The sequence below is a fragment of the Culex pipiens genome, chromosome 2, assembly GCF_016801865.2.
Source record: "Culex pipiens pallens isolate TS chromosome 2, TS_CPP_V2, whole genome shotgun sequence".
Taxonomy (NCBI): domain Eukaryota; kingdom Metazoa; phylum Arthropoda; class Insecta; order Diptera; family Culicidae; genus Culex; species Culex pipiens.
In genome coordinates, this window is record NC_068938.1 from 217,531,840 (window position 1) to 217,546,705 (window position 14,866).

A 14,866-nucleotide genomic window follows, 5' to 3' on the forward strand; every position below is an offset into this window, starting at 1 on the left:
ATAGGAACTTGTCTAAAATTAAAGAACTAAACATATTTTTTTTGTACAAACAATTACAGAAAAAGCTGTTCAAACATTTTTTTGAAACCCACCAGTTAATTTAAGTTGAAATTTGATGTGTTCCTGAACCGACGTCATGTCCAGAGTTTTTTTTAAGAGGATCAATAATTTTATTTTTTGGGTGTTTTTGAAAACCCCTGAATCAGGGCAGTTATAAAAACACCCAAAAGGCAAAAAAGTTAATAAAATTTTGTTTATTGGACCTTCTAAAATAAACTCTAGATGTGTTTAATTTCGTGTGAAAGCAGAAATAAACTGCACAAATAATTTAGCAACAGAATTTTGTTTGAATTTTGTGAGAGCCTCTCAGTTTAACTGCTAAACTGCTGGATTTCCATCATTCTTAAAACGCTTTTAAAAAGTAAAAAGAAATAATTATTTTATAAAGATTTTTTATGTGACTGGGTGGAGTCGTGTAGTACAAACTACCGATCAGCTTCGATTGATTAATCCTTTCAAGCCTGATGGGTGACCCAAAAATCATAATTTCCAAAACTAGCGTATAATTTTCGTATGGTCATAAGAATCATTTTCTCATCATTAACATATTTTTTTTTTAATTCATGCCTGTAAAGGTTAAATAGTAGATTTTTTTTTCGGGTCATCAACTGAAATCAAATTAAATTTTCATCTGATTCCTCGCCACAGCTCGCCATCAACCAATGTGGGAATATTTCCTGCTGACGCAACTGTTGCAACCAGCTCTCGCACTAAAATGGCTGCGTGCTGCTTTGTTATGATTGCATCAGCTGAAATGTCAAAGATCTCGAGTCGCTTTCAGGTTTCTTTCCGCGGATCAGTTTTTTCGTTCGGATTTTCGTTTACCGGTGCTTCAACAGGTTTCACGATGCTGTAATTGACCCCCGGTGGGAAGTCATCAAATCAGTAGCAGGTCACACCAAAGATGAGAATATGGCAAGTATTGGTAAATTGCAGTGAAGGACTGATTTTAATTCAAGTTTTTTATCACCAGCATTGCGTCGGATTTTTTCTACCCAAACATGGGCGGAGTTGAGGAGCACATCTTCAATCTGTCCCAGTGCCTGCTGTCCCGGGGCCACAAGGTGATCATTCTGACGCACTCGTACGGCGACCGGAAGGGCGTCCGCTACATGACGAACGGGCTGAAGGTGTACTACATTCCGATCAAGGTGTTTTACAACCAGGTCATCCTTCCCACGATGATCTGTAACGTTCCTCTGCTGCGGTACATTTTGCTCAGGGAGCGGATCGAGATCGTGCACGGTCACTCGGCGTTCAGCACGTTAGCGCACGAGGCCATGAACGTTGGTCAGCTGCTGGGGTTGAGGTCGGTCTTCACCGATCACAGTCTGTTTGGCTTTGCGGACCTGTCGGCAGTCGTCACGAACAAGTTCCTGGAGATTTCCCTCTCCAACTGTAATCATTGCATTTGTGTGTCGCACACGGGCAAGGAAAACACCGTCCTGCGGGCCAAAGTCCATCGGGACAAGGTGTCGGTCATTCCGAATGCCGTAGACACTGCTCACTTTACCCCCAACCCGTGCCAGCGGCCTTCCGATCCGGATCGCATCAACGTGGTCGTGGTGTCTCGGTTGGTCTACCGGAAGGGGGTCGATCTCCTCGCTGGAATACTGCCAAAGCTCAAAAACCAACCCAACGTGCATTTCATCATCGGTGGCGACGGTCCGAAGCGTGCCCTGTTGGAGGAGATCCGCGAGAAAAACAACATGCAGGACCGCGTCACGATGCTGGGCGGGCTGGAACATTCCCAGGTGCGGGACGTGCTCACCCAGGGCCACATTTTCCTCAATACGTCGCTCACCGAAGCGTACTGCATGGCCATCGTAGAAGCCGCTTCCTGTGGGCTGCAGGTGGTGTCGACCCGCGTCGGCGGAATTCCTGAAGTGCTGCCAGAAAATCTAATCATTCTAACGGAACCTACGGTCGATTCCGTCTATCGAGGGCTGATGACGGCTATCCGGAGGGAGGCGGAAAAGAAGCAAATCGGAAGCATTTATTTGAACGGGGACTTGGGTGGGCTTTTGGCCAGCAGGGAGCAGCTTGTGATGTGTCCATTCGAGCGGAACAACATCGTGGCGCATTTGTACAACTGGGATAACGTGACGGCGCGGACGGAGAAGGTGTACCGAAAGGTTATGCTCGAGAAGGAGTCGCCGCTGGGGCAGATGATGGTCAAGTGAGTATGGAATTCCGTTCAGATTCTAAGTGAACTAGAAAGTAACGATGAAAGGCTAGGATTTAATTTAATTTTTATTTGATCTCAGTTAAAAGATCTCTCCAAATCAATTGAAAATTTAACTGACATTAGGTAACTTTGGAGCATTGTTTAAGTCATATTTTAGGTTCGAATCCCAAGTTTTGCGAAAAATATAAATAACGTTTAGAAATTTGGCTCTTTTCAAATTTTAGAATTTTAATATTTTGGGTTTTTTTAATTGCAGAGTTTTTGAATGTTTAAATTCCTCAAATGCATTTTAGAATTTTCAGATCTTGGAATTTTCAGATTTTAAAATATAGAATTGTTTTTTTTTTTAAATCATTGTTTTAAATTTTGGCACTTAAATTTTTTTTGAATTTATGGACTCTTACTTTTTTGAATTTTTAAATGTTTGAAATCTAAAATTTTTGCATATTAAAATTTTAGAATTGTATTTTTTTAAGTTTATTTTTTTTTTCTGATTTTAAAATTTTTGGAATTTTTGAACATTTGAATTTTTGTATTTAAGAATTCCGTGAGTTTTGCATTTTTAGATTTCAGAATTATTTTTTGAATATTAAATTTTTGCATTTTTTAAATTGTCGGTCTGAATTTTTGCATTTTAGAATTAAGATTTTTTTAGCCTAAAATTTTTACATTTTTCAAATGACTGTTTTTTTATTTTTTGCATTTTTAAATTATTTAATTTTATAATTTTCGATTTTTCAAAACTTGTTTTAAATATTTTTTGTTTAAAATTTGTTGCTTTTTTTAACTCCATTAAAAAAAATTTAAAAAAATGCTATTTAAATTTTAAAATGATTAAATTATTTTGATTGTTGTGTTTTTGATTTTTATTTATTTTTTTTTAGTTTTAAATTTTTGCGTTTTTTTTTTGAATTTTTAAATGTTTAATTTTCCGCATTCTTAAATTGATTTTTTTTTAGAATTTTGGAATTTTCAATTTTGATTTTTTGACTTTTTATCGAATTGCAAAATTGCAAACTTGATTTTTTTTAAATTCAGGAATTTTTTAATTTTGAACTTGTGTATGTGAAAATTCCTTGATTTTTGCCTTTTTAGATTTCAGAATTATTTAATATTGAATTGTAAAATTTTATTAAAAAAAAAAAGGGTTTTGAGTTTTCGCACTTTTCTTCAAGTTATAACAGGAATTACAGATTATTAAATTGGATTTTTTGAATTATTGAGAGTTAGAATTTTAGAATTTCTGCATTTTAGAATTTAGATTTTTTTGTTTTAAATTTTATTTTAAAATTTTTAAATGTTTGTTTTTTATATCTTTGGCATTTTTGAATTATAAAATTATAGAATTTTCAATTTATTTATCTTTTATGTTTCTAGCTTAATTTTTTGTTGCTATTTTTAATTTTATGAAGTAAAAAAAATGTTTCAGTTCTTTTATTTTTGCATTTTTTTTTCAATTTTTTTATGATTGCAATTCGGATTTTAAAATTTTATTTTTTTTAGATCCTTGGTTTTTTAATTTCGCATTTTTAAATTATATTTTTTTGAATTTATATTCTTTATAGTTGTGTCGATTTTTTAGATTTTTTGAAGGTTAAGGCCCGTTCTTACCCTGAAAATTGCGAATTTCTAATTTTGCAAATGCATGATTTTTTTTAGTTTTTTCATATTTTTAGTTTTTTATAAATTTTGGCTATTTTCAAATTTCAGAATATTCAATTAAAGAAATTTTGAAGTTTTCAATTTAAAATTTTTTGAATATGAGTTTTTTTCTTTAATTTTTGATTATTAAAAAACATTTATGATTTTTTGTTGATCAAATGTATTTTCAATTTTCAGAATTTCATTTTTTTTTAATTTTTTTTATATGGAGATTTGCATTCCTTCCGAGCTTCGTACTAACTCCTTACACCTACCCACACACACTTTTTATATATGTAAAAAAATATTTCATTTCTTTTGAGGACACGGAAGTATCCAAAGAATTTTTGTTATTTGCAGCATTTGCAAAAAAAAGTTGTATATATTTTGTCAGCTTTGACTGCGTTTTAAAAATACTAACTTTTTATTTAAAAAAAACACATTTCCAGTTGCCTCCGCAGTGGCGTGTGGCCCTTCCTGCTGGTGATCTCGCTGTGCCACCTGCTGGTGCGCTTCCTGGACTGGTTCGTGCCGCTCAAATTCATCGACCTCTGCCCGCTGGACAATCCCTTCTGGGAGGGCGCCTTGGCGGCCCGCCAACGCAGCACCAACCGCCAATCACTGAACGACGTCCGCGTCCACGTGCACCACCACCCCTCGGGAAGTTCCACGTCGTTCCGCAAGAAACGCCACAAACATCCGGCCGACTACTGACGAACGCTGCTGGGCGCGTCCACGCCGGAGGAGGAGGTATTTTGAGTAAGTTTAGCCAAACAACAAAAACTAGTCGGTAATTCGAAGAAATTTTTACAAAACAAAATGAAGACACACAATTTTTACATGGTAATATAACGACGGGTTTTATATTTTTCTGTGTATAGCTAGCATTTAAAAATCTTTCCAAAAATGTATTAAATACGGAACAATACAAAGTAGGGACTCGTTTTTTTTTCAATTGCATCCGAAACTATTTACAGTTGATGATTTCGTTCGTTCTTAACTTGGTTGAATTGCTCCGAAACGAGCTGCCTTAATATTTGGATTATTGCTTTTTTTCTGAATTAATCATGACAAAATCAAGGAAGACTTTTAAAAACATTCTACAGAATATCAATAAATTACTCAACAACATTTTTTTAATTATCTGCAAATTTAAATTTTCATAAAAACACTTTCTCACTAAACTGACTTGGTTATTAGGACAAAAACTAGCAAAATTTCACAAAAATAGAACCTAAAAACAATCTCGTTCACACTTTATGTACAACATTTGCCTCGGCACACAACTCGCGCTCAATCAATCTCCTCGACGTACGTGGCCGGAAAGATGCCCACTTGACCGCGCAGCGCACCCAGCCACCAGCCGTCCTCCTGCTTGATGTGAATGTCGAGAAGGTCGCCCGGCTGCAGCTCCAGCTCGTCGTAAAGCTTTGGTGTGTAGTTGAAGAGCGCCCGACAGCGGCCCAGAACCGGGCCCGGCGTCGTGCTGGCCGTGGTGCTCGCCGGGGAGGTCGTCTCTATCCCGTTGTCCACCGTGTCGCTGCCGTTGTGGCTGTGGTGACTGTTCAGGTGGTAGTGATGGCCGTTTCCGTTGTGAACAATGCCGCCGCCGGTGCTGGTGCTGCTTCTGTCCTCTTCCTCGTCCTGGGAGGAGAACTCGTCTGAGAAAAAATAGGAATTTGTTTTTTAAAGAGTCATTGAGAATAAGAGAATCAAATATCTTACCAAAGTCTGAATCCGGCTGGTTCGAGACACCGTCCGCTACGCCACGGTCCCAGGCGGGACTGTTCTCGTCCGGAGGTGTGCCCGCTTTGCTGGACTTGTGCAAGCTCTGAAAGGGAGGAACGTTGGAGATTTAATGCTAATTTAATTAATTCAATGTTCCGATAGATTTTTTTTTATTAAAAACAGGTAATTCAACACCTTATATCTTGAGCAATTCTTCGAAACAAATTATGATCAATTGCAATGTTTTTGATTTAGCTAAAATTTACTTTCCTTAAATCACATCAGAAAATTTCACTAATGATTTGTCTTTTTGTTTCAATAGCGATTTATTTCCCAAAATCGAAGATTTTTATAGGTTATGAGCTTTGTTTTAAAGATAAAGCTAAAAGCTTGTTTAGGAAGTACAATCAAATTTGCAAAATGTAAGAACACTGCAAAAAACTGCAAATAATAAACTTAACCGGTCAATTTATAGCACTAAGTCCAGAAAGGGCTATTTCTTTGACAAACTTATGATTTTTTTAAATAGTGATATTTAAAAAAACATCATAAAACATCATCACAAGCAAAATGTATGGTTTTACTTTTCAAAGTTAAATTAAATTTACAAACAGCACCGTAGTAAAACTTTGATATGGTACGCCGTTTTTCGTAGTCGTAGTTTTTCAATTTAAAAAAAAACCCATTATTTTTTTTTTTTATACGACCTTGACCGATGACTGAGTTAGGCTAAGGCCATACAAAGACAAAAAAACAGGAAAAATTAGATTTGAGATCAGAGATGCTCAATTACCCCTTGATCCGATTTTCAATGTTAAAGAATAAAACATTTGTGAAATATGCTGCTCTTCTCAATAGAAAATATTTCGAAATTTTAAATTTTTGCCCAGCATTTGAAAAAGTCAAAAATAGTGTATTGCGCAATTCCGACGAATTCCAAAAAAAGACAAAATGAAGAAAATTTTAAAATTTTGTGAAATTTTGTGCTTTTTTTAACAAAAAATATAAAATTTTAAATTTTAACCAAACATTTTAAAATTTCTAAGTAAAAGTATTTCGCCCTTTCTTAAAATTCTAAAATTTAAAAAAATATGAAGAAGGCGGATCATTTCACTAGATTGTAGCAATCTAGTATTTTTCTTAAATCAATTTTAAATGACAAAAAGTGGTTTGACCGTGGAAATATTTTTCAAAGTTTAGGTCGCCCCCTTCAAAATTGGTCCGGGGTAAAAAAAAAATATTTTTTTCAAAAAACATCAAAATTTCAATGGAAGTAGAAGTCTAATCAACTGAGAACAATCTAAAATGCCTTTTTCTGCATTGATAAGCTATATTTAGCATGTTTGGGCTCGTTTAAAACTATTTTGAACTTTTATGATATTACAATGTTCAGCATCGCAAAAAAAATTTTTTCGCAAAAATAAAATTTTCGTCAACGTTTTAAAATTTTGAAAATTAATGATTTTTGAAAATTTAACTCAATAAAAATTAACTTCGGATAAATGAATCTTCAGATAATCGAACCAAGAATTTTTTTGTTGTTGTCATATTTTTGGTTGTTTTAGTGGTTTAGAATTTTATTCCAAGATGGCGGCCAACTTGGTGGTGATGAAATATTGAGAAAAATGCATTTTGCAATTTAATAGGAAATCAAATATTAAATTTTGACCTAAATGAGATCGAAGAACACGAATTTGAGGTTAAAAACAATAAAATTCAAAAATAAGATGTTTTGCTCGTCCCATATTCGGATAATTGCAAATTTGTTTTCGAACTTTTTTTTTCGAAAAATTGATAACACTGCTAAATAGTGTTTTACCATTTTACCACAATAAAATCTTCAAAAATAGTTACTTTAGGCAAGTAAATATATTTTGTAGTGCGTCCATCCCGGGAATTCCCGGGACAAAAATCCCGGAATTTTTCCAAAACCGGGAATTCCCGAATCCCGGGATTTTCTATAATTTGTCCCGGGAATTCCCGAAATTAAAAAAAAAATCATATTTTGGTCTGGAAATTCAGATTTTGTATTCAGCAAATCTCAGCATTAAATTGGCTTTTTTTTTTTTTTTTAAGGACTGGATATATTTACGTATATTTTCGATTTTAAATTAAAAAAAAAAACAATCTCATATCAAATTATTTATACTCAAACACCGGCATCTAGGGCAAATACGTACAAATGTAACGAATAAATACAGCCATTAAAGCAAAAAATAATTTCATAACGTTTTGGATGACTTCGGTTAAAACAGGAACAGAACAAAACAATTTGTACTTCCAAATGTATTGCTCTAAAATCTCCTGTACCTATTTAGACTGTAATTATGATTTTCCCTCGGTTGGCGGTAGTAACTTGAAGATAATTTGTAAAATATGTTTTATATAAAAAAAATGAATTCAATACTTATCTAAAATTTTACATTTACATTTTACATTTACATTTTACATTTACATTTTACATTTACATTTTACATTTACATTTTACATTTACATTTTACATTTACATTTTACATTTACATTATTTATTGTCGTTTTTTTGTTTTTTAGACATATACAATATTTTTTTCAAGCTGTTTTAGTCATGTCATATAAAAATATATATAAAAGAAAAAAAAAAATTCCAAAGTTTCTTTGAATAGGTCCTATAAACATATGGAAGACAAAAGCTTATTGGACCTTTTAAAAAAAAAACTCAAGAATTATGTAATTTGATTCGCAAATAAAAAAATAATTAATCACACTTGAATTAAAAATAGTAGGTAGTTCATATTAAATCCTAAACACCACAAAGACAAAAAAAAATCTTTTAGGCTATTTTAAAACTGTCGTCTTTGTTTAGATTGAAGTGAGGATTATCACCATTTGATATTATTAAGCTAATTCTATGATTTTAACCTTGAAAACATAACAAATATAATGAAACATAGATTTTATTACTGATTCAAAAATTTCCCGGGAATCCCGGGAATTCCCAGGATTCCAAAAAAAAATTCCCGTTTCCCGGGAAATTCAAAACCCGGGAAATTTGGACGCCCTAATATTTTGTATGAAGTAGATATTTTTTTAGATATATTGCAATTTAGTTCTTCATTTTTCGAAGACGTCAAATCCAAAAACAAAATACGAAGATTTAAATCAGTTTCAGGCAAACAAAAGTAAATAAAAAATGTTTTTTCTTCAAAGATCAAAGTTTCCATCACCGATTCTCAGTTCAACGCTACAAAAATACAGATAAAATCTGCGATGCAGTGAAATTATTTCCAAAACTCACATAATGATCCTCCTCATTCCGTCCGTACTTCTTGGCCATGTGCTTGATCAGCGTGTCGTTCTTAATGTCCACGCACTGCGGCTCGCCATTTTCCGACCCGCTGCCACTTCCTCCGCCACCTCCCCCATTACAGTTGCCATTCCCGTTCACCGCCGACACCTGTCCATCGTCCTCGTCCTGTTCGTTCTTCAACCAAAGTGGCACCTTCAACACACTCGTCTGCAGTCCCGTGCGATCCCTCGTAATCTGTGAACAAAGTGTTTATTTGCGCAAAATTTTGCGACAATGACGTCAGTTTTTCTTACTTGAATGTGCTGCGCCAACGGGTGACTCGACCGGGGCTTGTGATCTAGCTCAAACAGCGCCGATTGAAGCTTGTAGCGGGCGCCCTCCAGGTACGTCAGCATCGATCTTATCTGTGAATGGTGGGGGAGGGGGAGATAATTAAAAAATCTGTGTACGACTATTTGCGTGGTGATGATGTGATGTGCGACAGATTTGATAAGAATGGTTCGTCAGAGTTCAACGACAAAACTCACATGGTACAGCTTATCCGCAATGTTCTGATTCCCCTCGACGTTCGACTCAAAGTTCTGCGTGAAACCCTTCAGCCCGTTCCGCGACCTCCGCTCCCGGTCCAAATCTTGCCGAATGAGCTGCAACAGCTTGACCAGCGACTGCTTCCGCCTCTCCCGGTTCATGGCCAGCGTGGTGTGCTCGCAGTAAAAGTCCGGCAACAGTTGCTCGCTCGGACCTTCCGTCGCCCGCCGGATGTTCTTCAGCACGTCCAGATCCTTCTGCACGTTGCACATCTGAACCTGCGGCCCGAGCCGGTCGGCGATCTTCGCCAGCACCGGGTTCATCTCGGACGCCAGCCGGAAGTAGCTGGAGACGTAGTTCTTGAAGTGGCTGAGGCGTTGATTTTCGAGCGATTGCAGCATGGAGGATCCGCGCAGGACGGACATTTCCCAGTCGACGCGGGCCCGCTCGGCCCGGATGCACAGCGTGTAGTACTCGACGTCGGCCTTTTTGACCGATTCTTCCGCCTTTTTGCGTTTGGTGTCTAGCTTTGAGCTGTCCTTCTCCGACGATTTGGACTCTTTGTCGATGGTTTTGTGCAGCAGTCCGAGCGATGGCGATCGTTGAAGTCTGCGATTTAGGAAATTTTCAATTAAAATCTAGTTCAAAATCAATCTAATACTAAGAATCTACTCACTTCACATCCAGCATCGCATCCTGCAGCTTCTCGTTGTCCCGCGCCGCCTGATGCGATCCCTTCTTGGCCTTCAGCTCCGCCGCCCGCCACTCTGCCAATATCCGCGCCGACTTGTCCACGTTGTTCTCGATCGCCTTCCGAGCTTTGTGCTGGTTCTCCAGTACACTCTTGAGCGGTTTCACCAGCTCGTCGGCGAGCGAGTTTGAAAATTGGCGGTGAACCTCCCCGCGGCTTTCAATTTCCGTCGAAACGGCCCGCCACGACTCGGCGATCGTCCCCGGCAGATCGCGGCAGGCCTTGTTTAGCTTGTTGGCGATTTTGGACAGCGATTTCGCGTAGATCTGTTCGATTTCGGTGCGCTCCTGCAGGATGGCGATGAGATCCTTGCCAAAGTCGCCGCCCTGCTTCACGAACCGGCGGATCTCCTCGAAGCCGTTTTGGCCCTGGAATGAGAGAAGAAAAGTGTTATTTTAGAAAAATATGTAAAACTGTTGTTTAAATCAGTAAAATAAATCATTGCTGCGCAGCTCTCACCTGAGAGAAAACATCTCTTCATATGAGATTTTTCAGAGATTTTTAAATTTTTCATTTTTTGATTGGGTTATTATTGCTTTGTGAAGCAAATTTACGTTACGAGTTTTTTTTCCTTAATTTTTATGACTAAAAGTGATACTTCCCATAATATGTATTTTTTTATTTTCGAAATTTGTTGGTATGTTTCAGGGGACTATAAAAGACATCTTCTGAGAAATATTGCGTGATGGTACAAATTCTGGTTTCGGAAATATGTAAAATATCGAAAACCGAGAAAAAAGTATTTTAAAAAAAATTGAAGAATAATTAAATTTGCAATTCAAAAGCACCGTTTTACCGTTTTCAAGTTATAGCAACTTTCTTGTATAAACTTACGATTTTTTTAAAAGAATTTTTGGGTTTGAAACATAGTTCTTGGAAAAAGCACCACTGAAAAAAATATTTTTTAAAAGCTGAGTAGATAATTTTATATCCTTTCTGGAACTTTGAAAATCGCAATCAGTTTCTAAGAAACAGTCTCACCAAGAATTTTAATCAATGAAAATGAATTTCTCTAAGCGTCACCAAGCCTGTAATTTTGAACTGACGATATCTCGGAAACTATTGGTCCGATTTTTTGTATTAAAAAATGAAACCTTTGTGAAATTTTCTGATCTTTTCAATAAAAAATTATACAAAACAAGCCTTACCGGACAAACTTCGTTCTGCCTTTTTTCGTTTGTTGACGTTTTTAACTTTTTTTGCTTATTCAGCCTCCTGTGATAAAAATTAATTTTACGTAACTTTTTCCATACAATCTGCAGATTTTCCGGAATTGGTTCCAGAGTGGCCAAAGTTGTAACTTTTTGGCCTAAGAACCTTCCTTGGGCTTATACGAACCCAACGCAACAAAAAGCACCCCGATCCGACGCTCCGTGTTGAACTGATTCGCGTTCGAACAAACCCGTCGTAATTTTTTATATATATATAGAAGACAAGCCTTACCCGACAAACTTCGTCCTGCCCTTTTTAGGTTTCCTAACGTTTTTAGCTTGTTTGCTTATTCAGCCTCCTGTGATCAAAAGTTGATTTTATGCAGCTTTTCCCAAACAATCTGCAGATTTTCCGGAATCGGTTCGAGGGTGGCCAAAGTGTCAACTAATTAGCGTAAAAACCTTCCTTGGGCTTATACGAACCAAACGCAACAAATAGCGCTCCGATCCGACTTTCCGTTATCAACTGATGCGCGTTCGAACAAAACCGTCGAAATTTTTTATGTATATAGATAAGAAGATATCAATTTCAAAGCTTTTTTTAGTTCAACTTAAAAGTTAACAATGAGTTGGATAAATATTCATATCTCCGCGTCATTTCATCCGATTTTAGCTGTCTTAGACACAAAAGAAAGGTGATAAGTTTTGCTATTTGAGAAAAATAGTAAAAAGTTTCAAAAATGTAGCTTAACATTTGAAAAAGTCGTATGAAAACTTAAAATGGCGTTTTGACCGTGTCTGGACCAAAGAGCATAACATATCAAAAAACTGGCGATGTCGAACCGTACGTTTCCGAGATATGATTTTTTGAAAACAAAAACTGAGTTTTTCGACACGCCCACGCGCAAAAACAGGAAAATGACGAAATCGGCAAAAAATCAACTTTTTTCACTAAAACTGCGATAACTTAAAAATTTCAGCGATGACCTATACATGTTAGGGTACCAAAATTTTCGTAATTAAAATACGCAACTTCGGTTCGGTTCGGTTTAGGCTCTTTTGAAATGGTATTGCTGTATAGACAAGATCAGAAAAATCTGTAAAGGTTTCAAAACTTACAGTTTCCGAGATGTTGTCAGTCGAAAGTTACAGGCTATAATTAGGTGACACTCAAAGAAATTAATTTTCATCGATTCGTTTTTTTGTGAGATTGTTTCTCAGAAACTTAATGCCCGATTTTAAAAGTTTCAGAGAGAAAATTATAGGAATTTTTCTATGCTTTTCAAAAATTTCAGAGGTGCTTTTCTTTCAAGAATTACTTTTTCAATTAAAAAAAACTTAACGAATCGATTATCCGAAGTTTTGATTATTCAAAGTTCGATTATCCGAAGGTTTGTATGAGGCTTTGGATAATCGAATCATGAACAAAAAAAATCCTGTTTTTCTTATTACTTTTAACTTTAAATTCTAATTCTGCGATCCCATTTTAGTCTAATTTTAATTACCAAATTTGTGAATTCAATGTTCTTTTCGAATCTACATTAACCCAGAAGGGTAATTTTTCACATAAAAAAAATCATTTTAAAATTCGTGTTTTTTTCTAACTTTGCATCGCGATAACTCGTGGTGGTTACAAGCAAACCCCTTATGTTGATAAATCAAAATTTTTGTAATTGTCTGCTCTACAACTTTGTAGAACATTGTTACACTCTAAAAATATCCCTGAAAAGTTAGAAAAAAAAACACGAAATTTTAAAATGGCTCTTCTGGGATGATGTAGATTCGAAAAGTACATTCAATTTTTCTTAAAATTACATGTATCAAAATTTTTTACAGTTGAGTAACGGAAAATGGCAGAGTTTTTTAAACTTTTTTAGTGTTTTTTACGATAAAAAATACATTTTTTCGGGCGTCCAATTTTACATAAAAGTCCCTTTGACACCAAATTTCTATCTCATCACCGTTTAAGGCTGCAAATTATTGAAAAACACCTCTTTTTTCGCATGTTCAAAAATGAAAGGGGTCTACCGTCCCTCCGTCGAGATATCAAAAAAACGGACCTCGGATTCGTGATCAGGGACAAAACTTATCCCTTAGGCCAAAGTTTCACGCAAATCGAAGAGGGGTCGGGGCAACCTTTCCCGATTTCGTGTGAATTGGTAGAGAATTAACCAAATGCATTTTCTCAATCTATCATCACCGCCATTTTAGCCGCCATCTTGAATTTAAAATTTCTAAATAACTTTAGAGTAATTTGGGGGTCATACTTAATCTAAACAATAAAAAAAAACTAGGCAAAAAACATGTTTTCCGTGATTCGATTATCCAAAGTGATTTTTTTCCGAACCTTTGGATAAAGGAGTCTGGACTGTATTTTGGGAATTCAACTTTAAGTCATAAAAAGTTAAATTAATAAAATGGGATTTTTTTCGTGTACCTCTTTTTCAAAAAAGTGCTAATCATAACCAACTACTTTGCCGAAGACATCACATCGATCAGGAAATCCCAACACAAGATACAGAATCGCATACCAAAATATTATGGAGACCGGTATGGAAAAACAAATGATGCAAAATGGCTTCTTTTGACATAGGAAATGCATGGATAAAGTTTCGTCCAAATCAAAAAAAATACAAAGAAAAGTATATTTTTACATTATATTGTTTTTAAAAAAACGCACGAAAGATTTTGTCGTAAAAATACCATAACAATCCAAGTACCAAACAAATAAATAATGTAACTCCAACGAAATTAGCCCCTACGACGGCGCCTTGGGTGATGAAACTCAGCGCGCCCGTAATAACAGTAATAATACCTTTAGCTCTAATTGTAGTCACCTCATAGGCATGTTGCTTGTAATGCATCAACGACCTGCGAATTAACGATTGTCACTGATTCATAACAAAGTGAGTGTGTAGGGCTTCAACCCACTGACGATCGAATCTAGTGAGCATGAAATGCATTTTCCTCCGTCAGTAATCTACAGTAGCTGACATTATGAATGTTTTTGTCCCCAAGCCTACTGTGCGCGACTCTATCCGTGGCGGAACATATGCAAACAACAGCAACACTCGTAAAGCATAACAGATGATGGAGTGCAAATTGAAATGTGAGCCATCCGATCGCGTCTCCGGGTGGTGGAGTTGGACCCTGGGGGATGCTGCTTTTAGGCCACGCGTGACTGCTTTTCCTCCGTCCGGGTGTTATTGAACTTGGGCTAGGATTCGTCTGGGAGTGTGGAAAGATGAGACATTTCTTGGGCGGATGCAGACCTTGACGGAAGTGTAGAGACTGGGGTGTGGGTGCAGGAACAGAAGTTAATGACCTTGAGGGATCATTTCTATTGTTTTTTTTTTGCAAATCTTGTTGAGAAACAAATTAAGTTTTAGTTCGTTTTTTAGATACTACATCAGTTAGATCATAACAATCTGTTCCCTTAAAAAATAATCTAAAAAATTTTCTGCTTTGAAACTTTTAAAGAAAAAAATTGATCTTTTAAAACTGTTTTTTTTTTGCATAAATTCAATTTGGGA

The 14,866-nt window shown here is 36.1% G+C and overlaps 2 protein-coding genes across 7 annotated transcripts in view; one reads left to right on the plus strand and one right to left on the minus strand.

Annotated features, from left to right (window-relative positions):
• The first annotated feature begins 827 nt into the window (after positions 1-827).
• Positions 828-4,697, plus strand: LOC120432589 (phosphatidylinositol N-acetylglucosaminyltransferase subunit A). Its single transcript, XM_039597829.2, has 3 exons — positions 828-975; positions 1,034-2,239; positions 4,339-4,697. The coding sequence occupies exons 1-3, from the start codon at positions 965-967 to the stop codon at positions 4,601-4,603; spliced, it is 1,482 nt and encodes a 493-aa protein (XP_039453763.1). The 5' UTR covers positions 828-964; the 3' UTR covers positions 4,604-4,697.
• Positions 4,698-4,722: 25 nt separating this feature from the next.
• The window catches only part of LOC120432588 (nostrin), a 107,222-nt gene continuing 97,078 nt past the window's right edge, over positions 4,723-14,866 (minus strand). For all 6 annotated transcript variants that reach the window (XM_052708050.1, XM_039597825.2, XM_052708051.1 and 3 more), the window contains 6 exons: positions 10,108-10,550; positions 9,431-10,040; positions 9,197-9,307; positions 8,892-9,137; positions 5,615-5,720; positions 4,723-5,550 (listed from right to left, as the gene is read on the minus strand). In XM_052708050.1, coding sequence (XP_052564010.1) covers positions 5,183-5,550; positions 5,615-5,720; positions 8,892-9,137; positions 9,197-9,307; positions 9,431-10,040; positions 10,108-10,550 — 1,884 coding nt within the window. In that variant the 3' untranslated portion in view covers positions 4,723-5,182. The remainder of the gene's footprint in view (positions 5,551-5,614; positions 5,721-8,891; positions 9,138-9,196; positions 9,308-9,430; positions 10,041-10,107; positions 10,551-14,866) is intronic.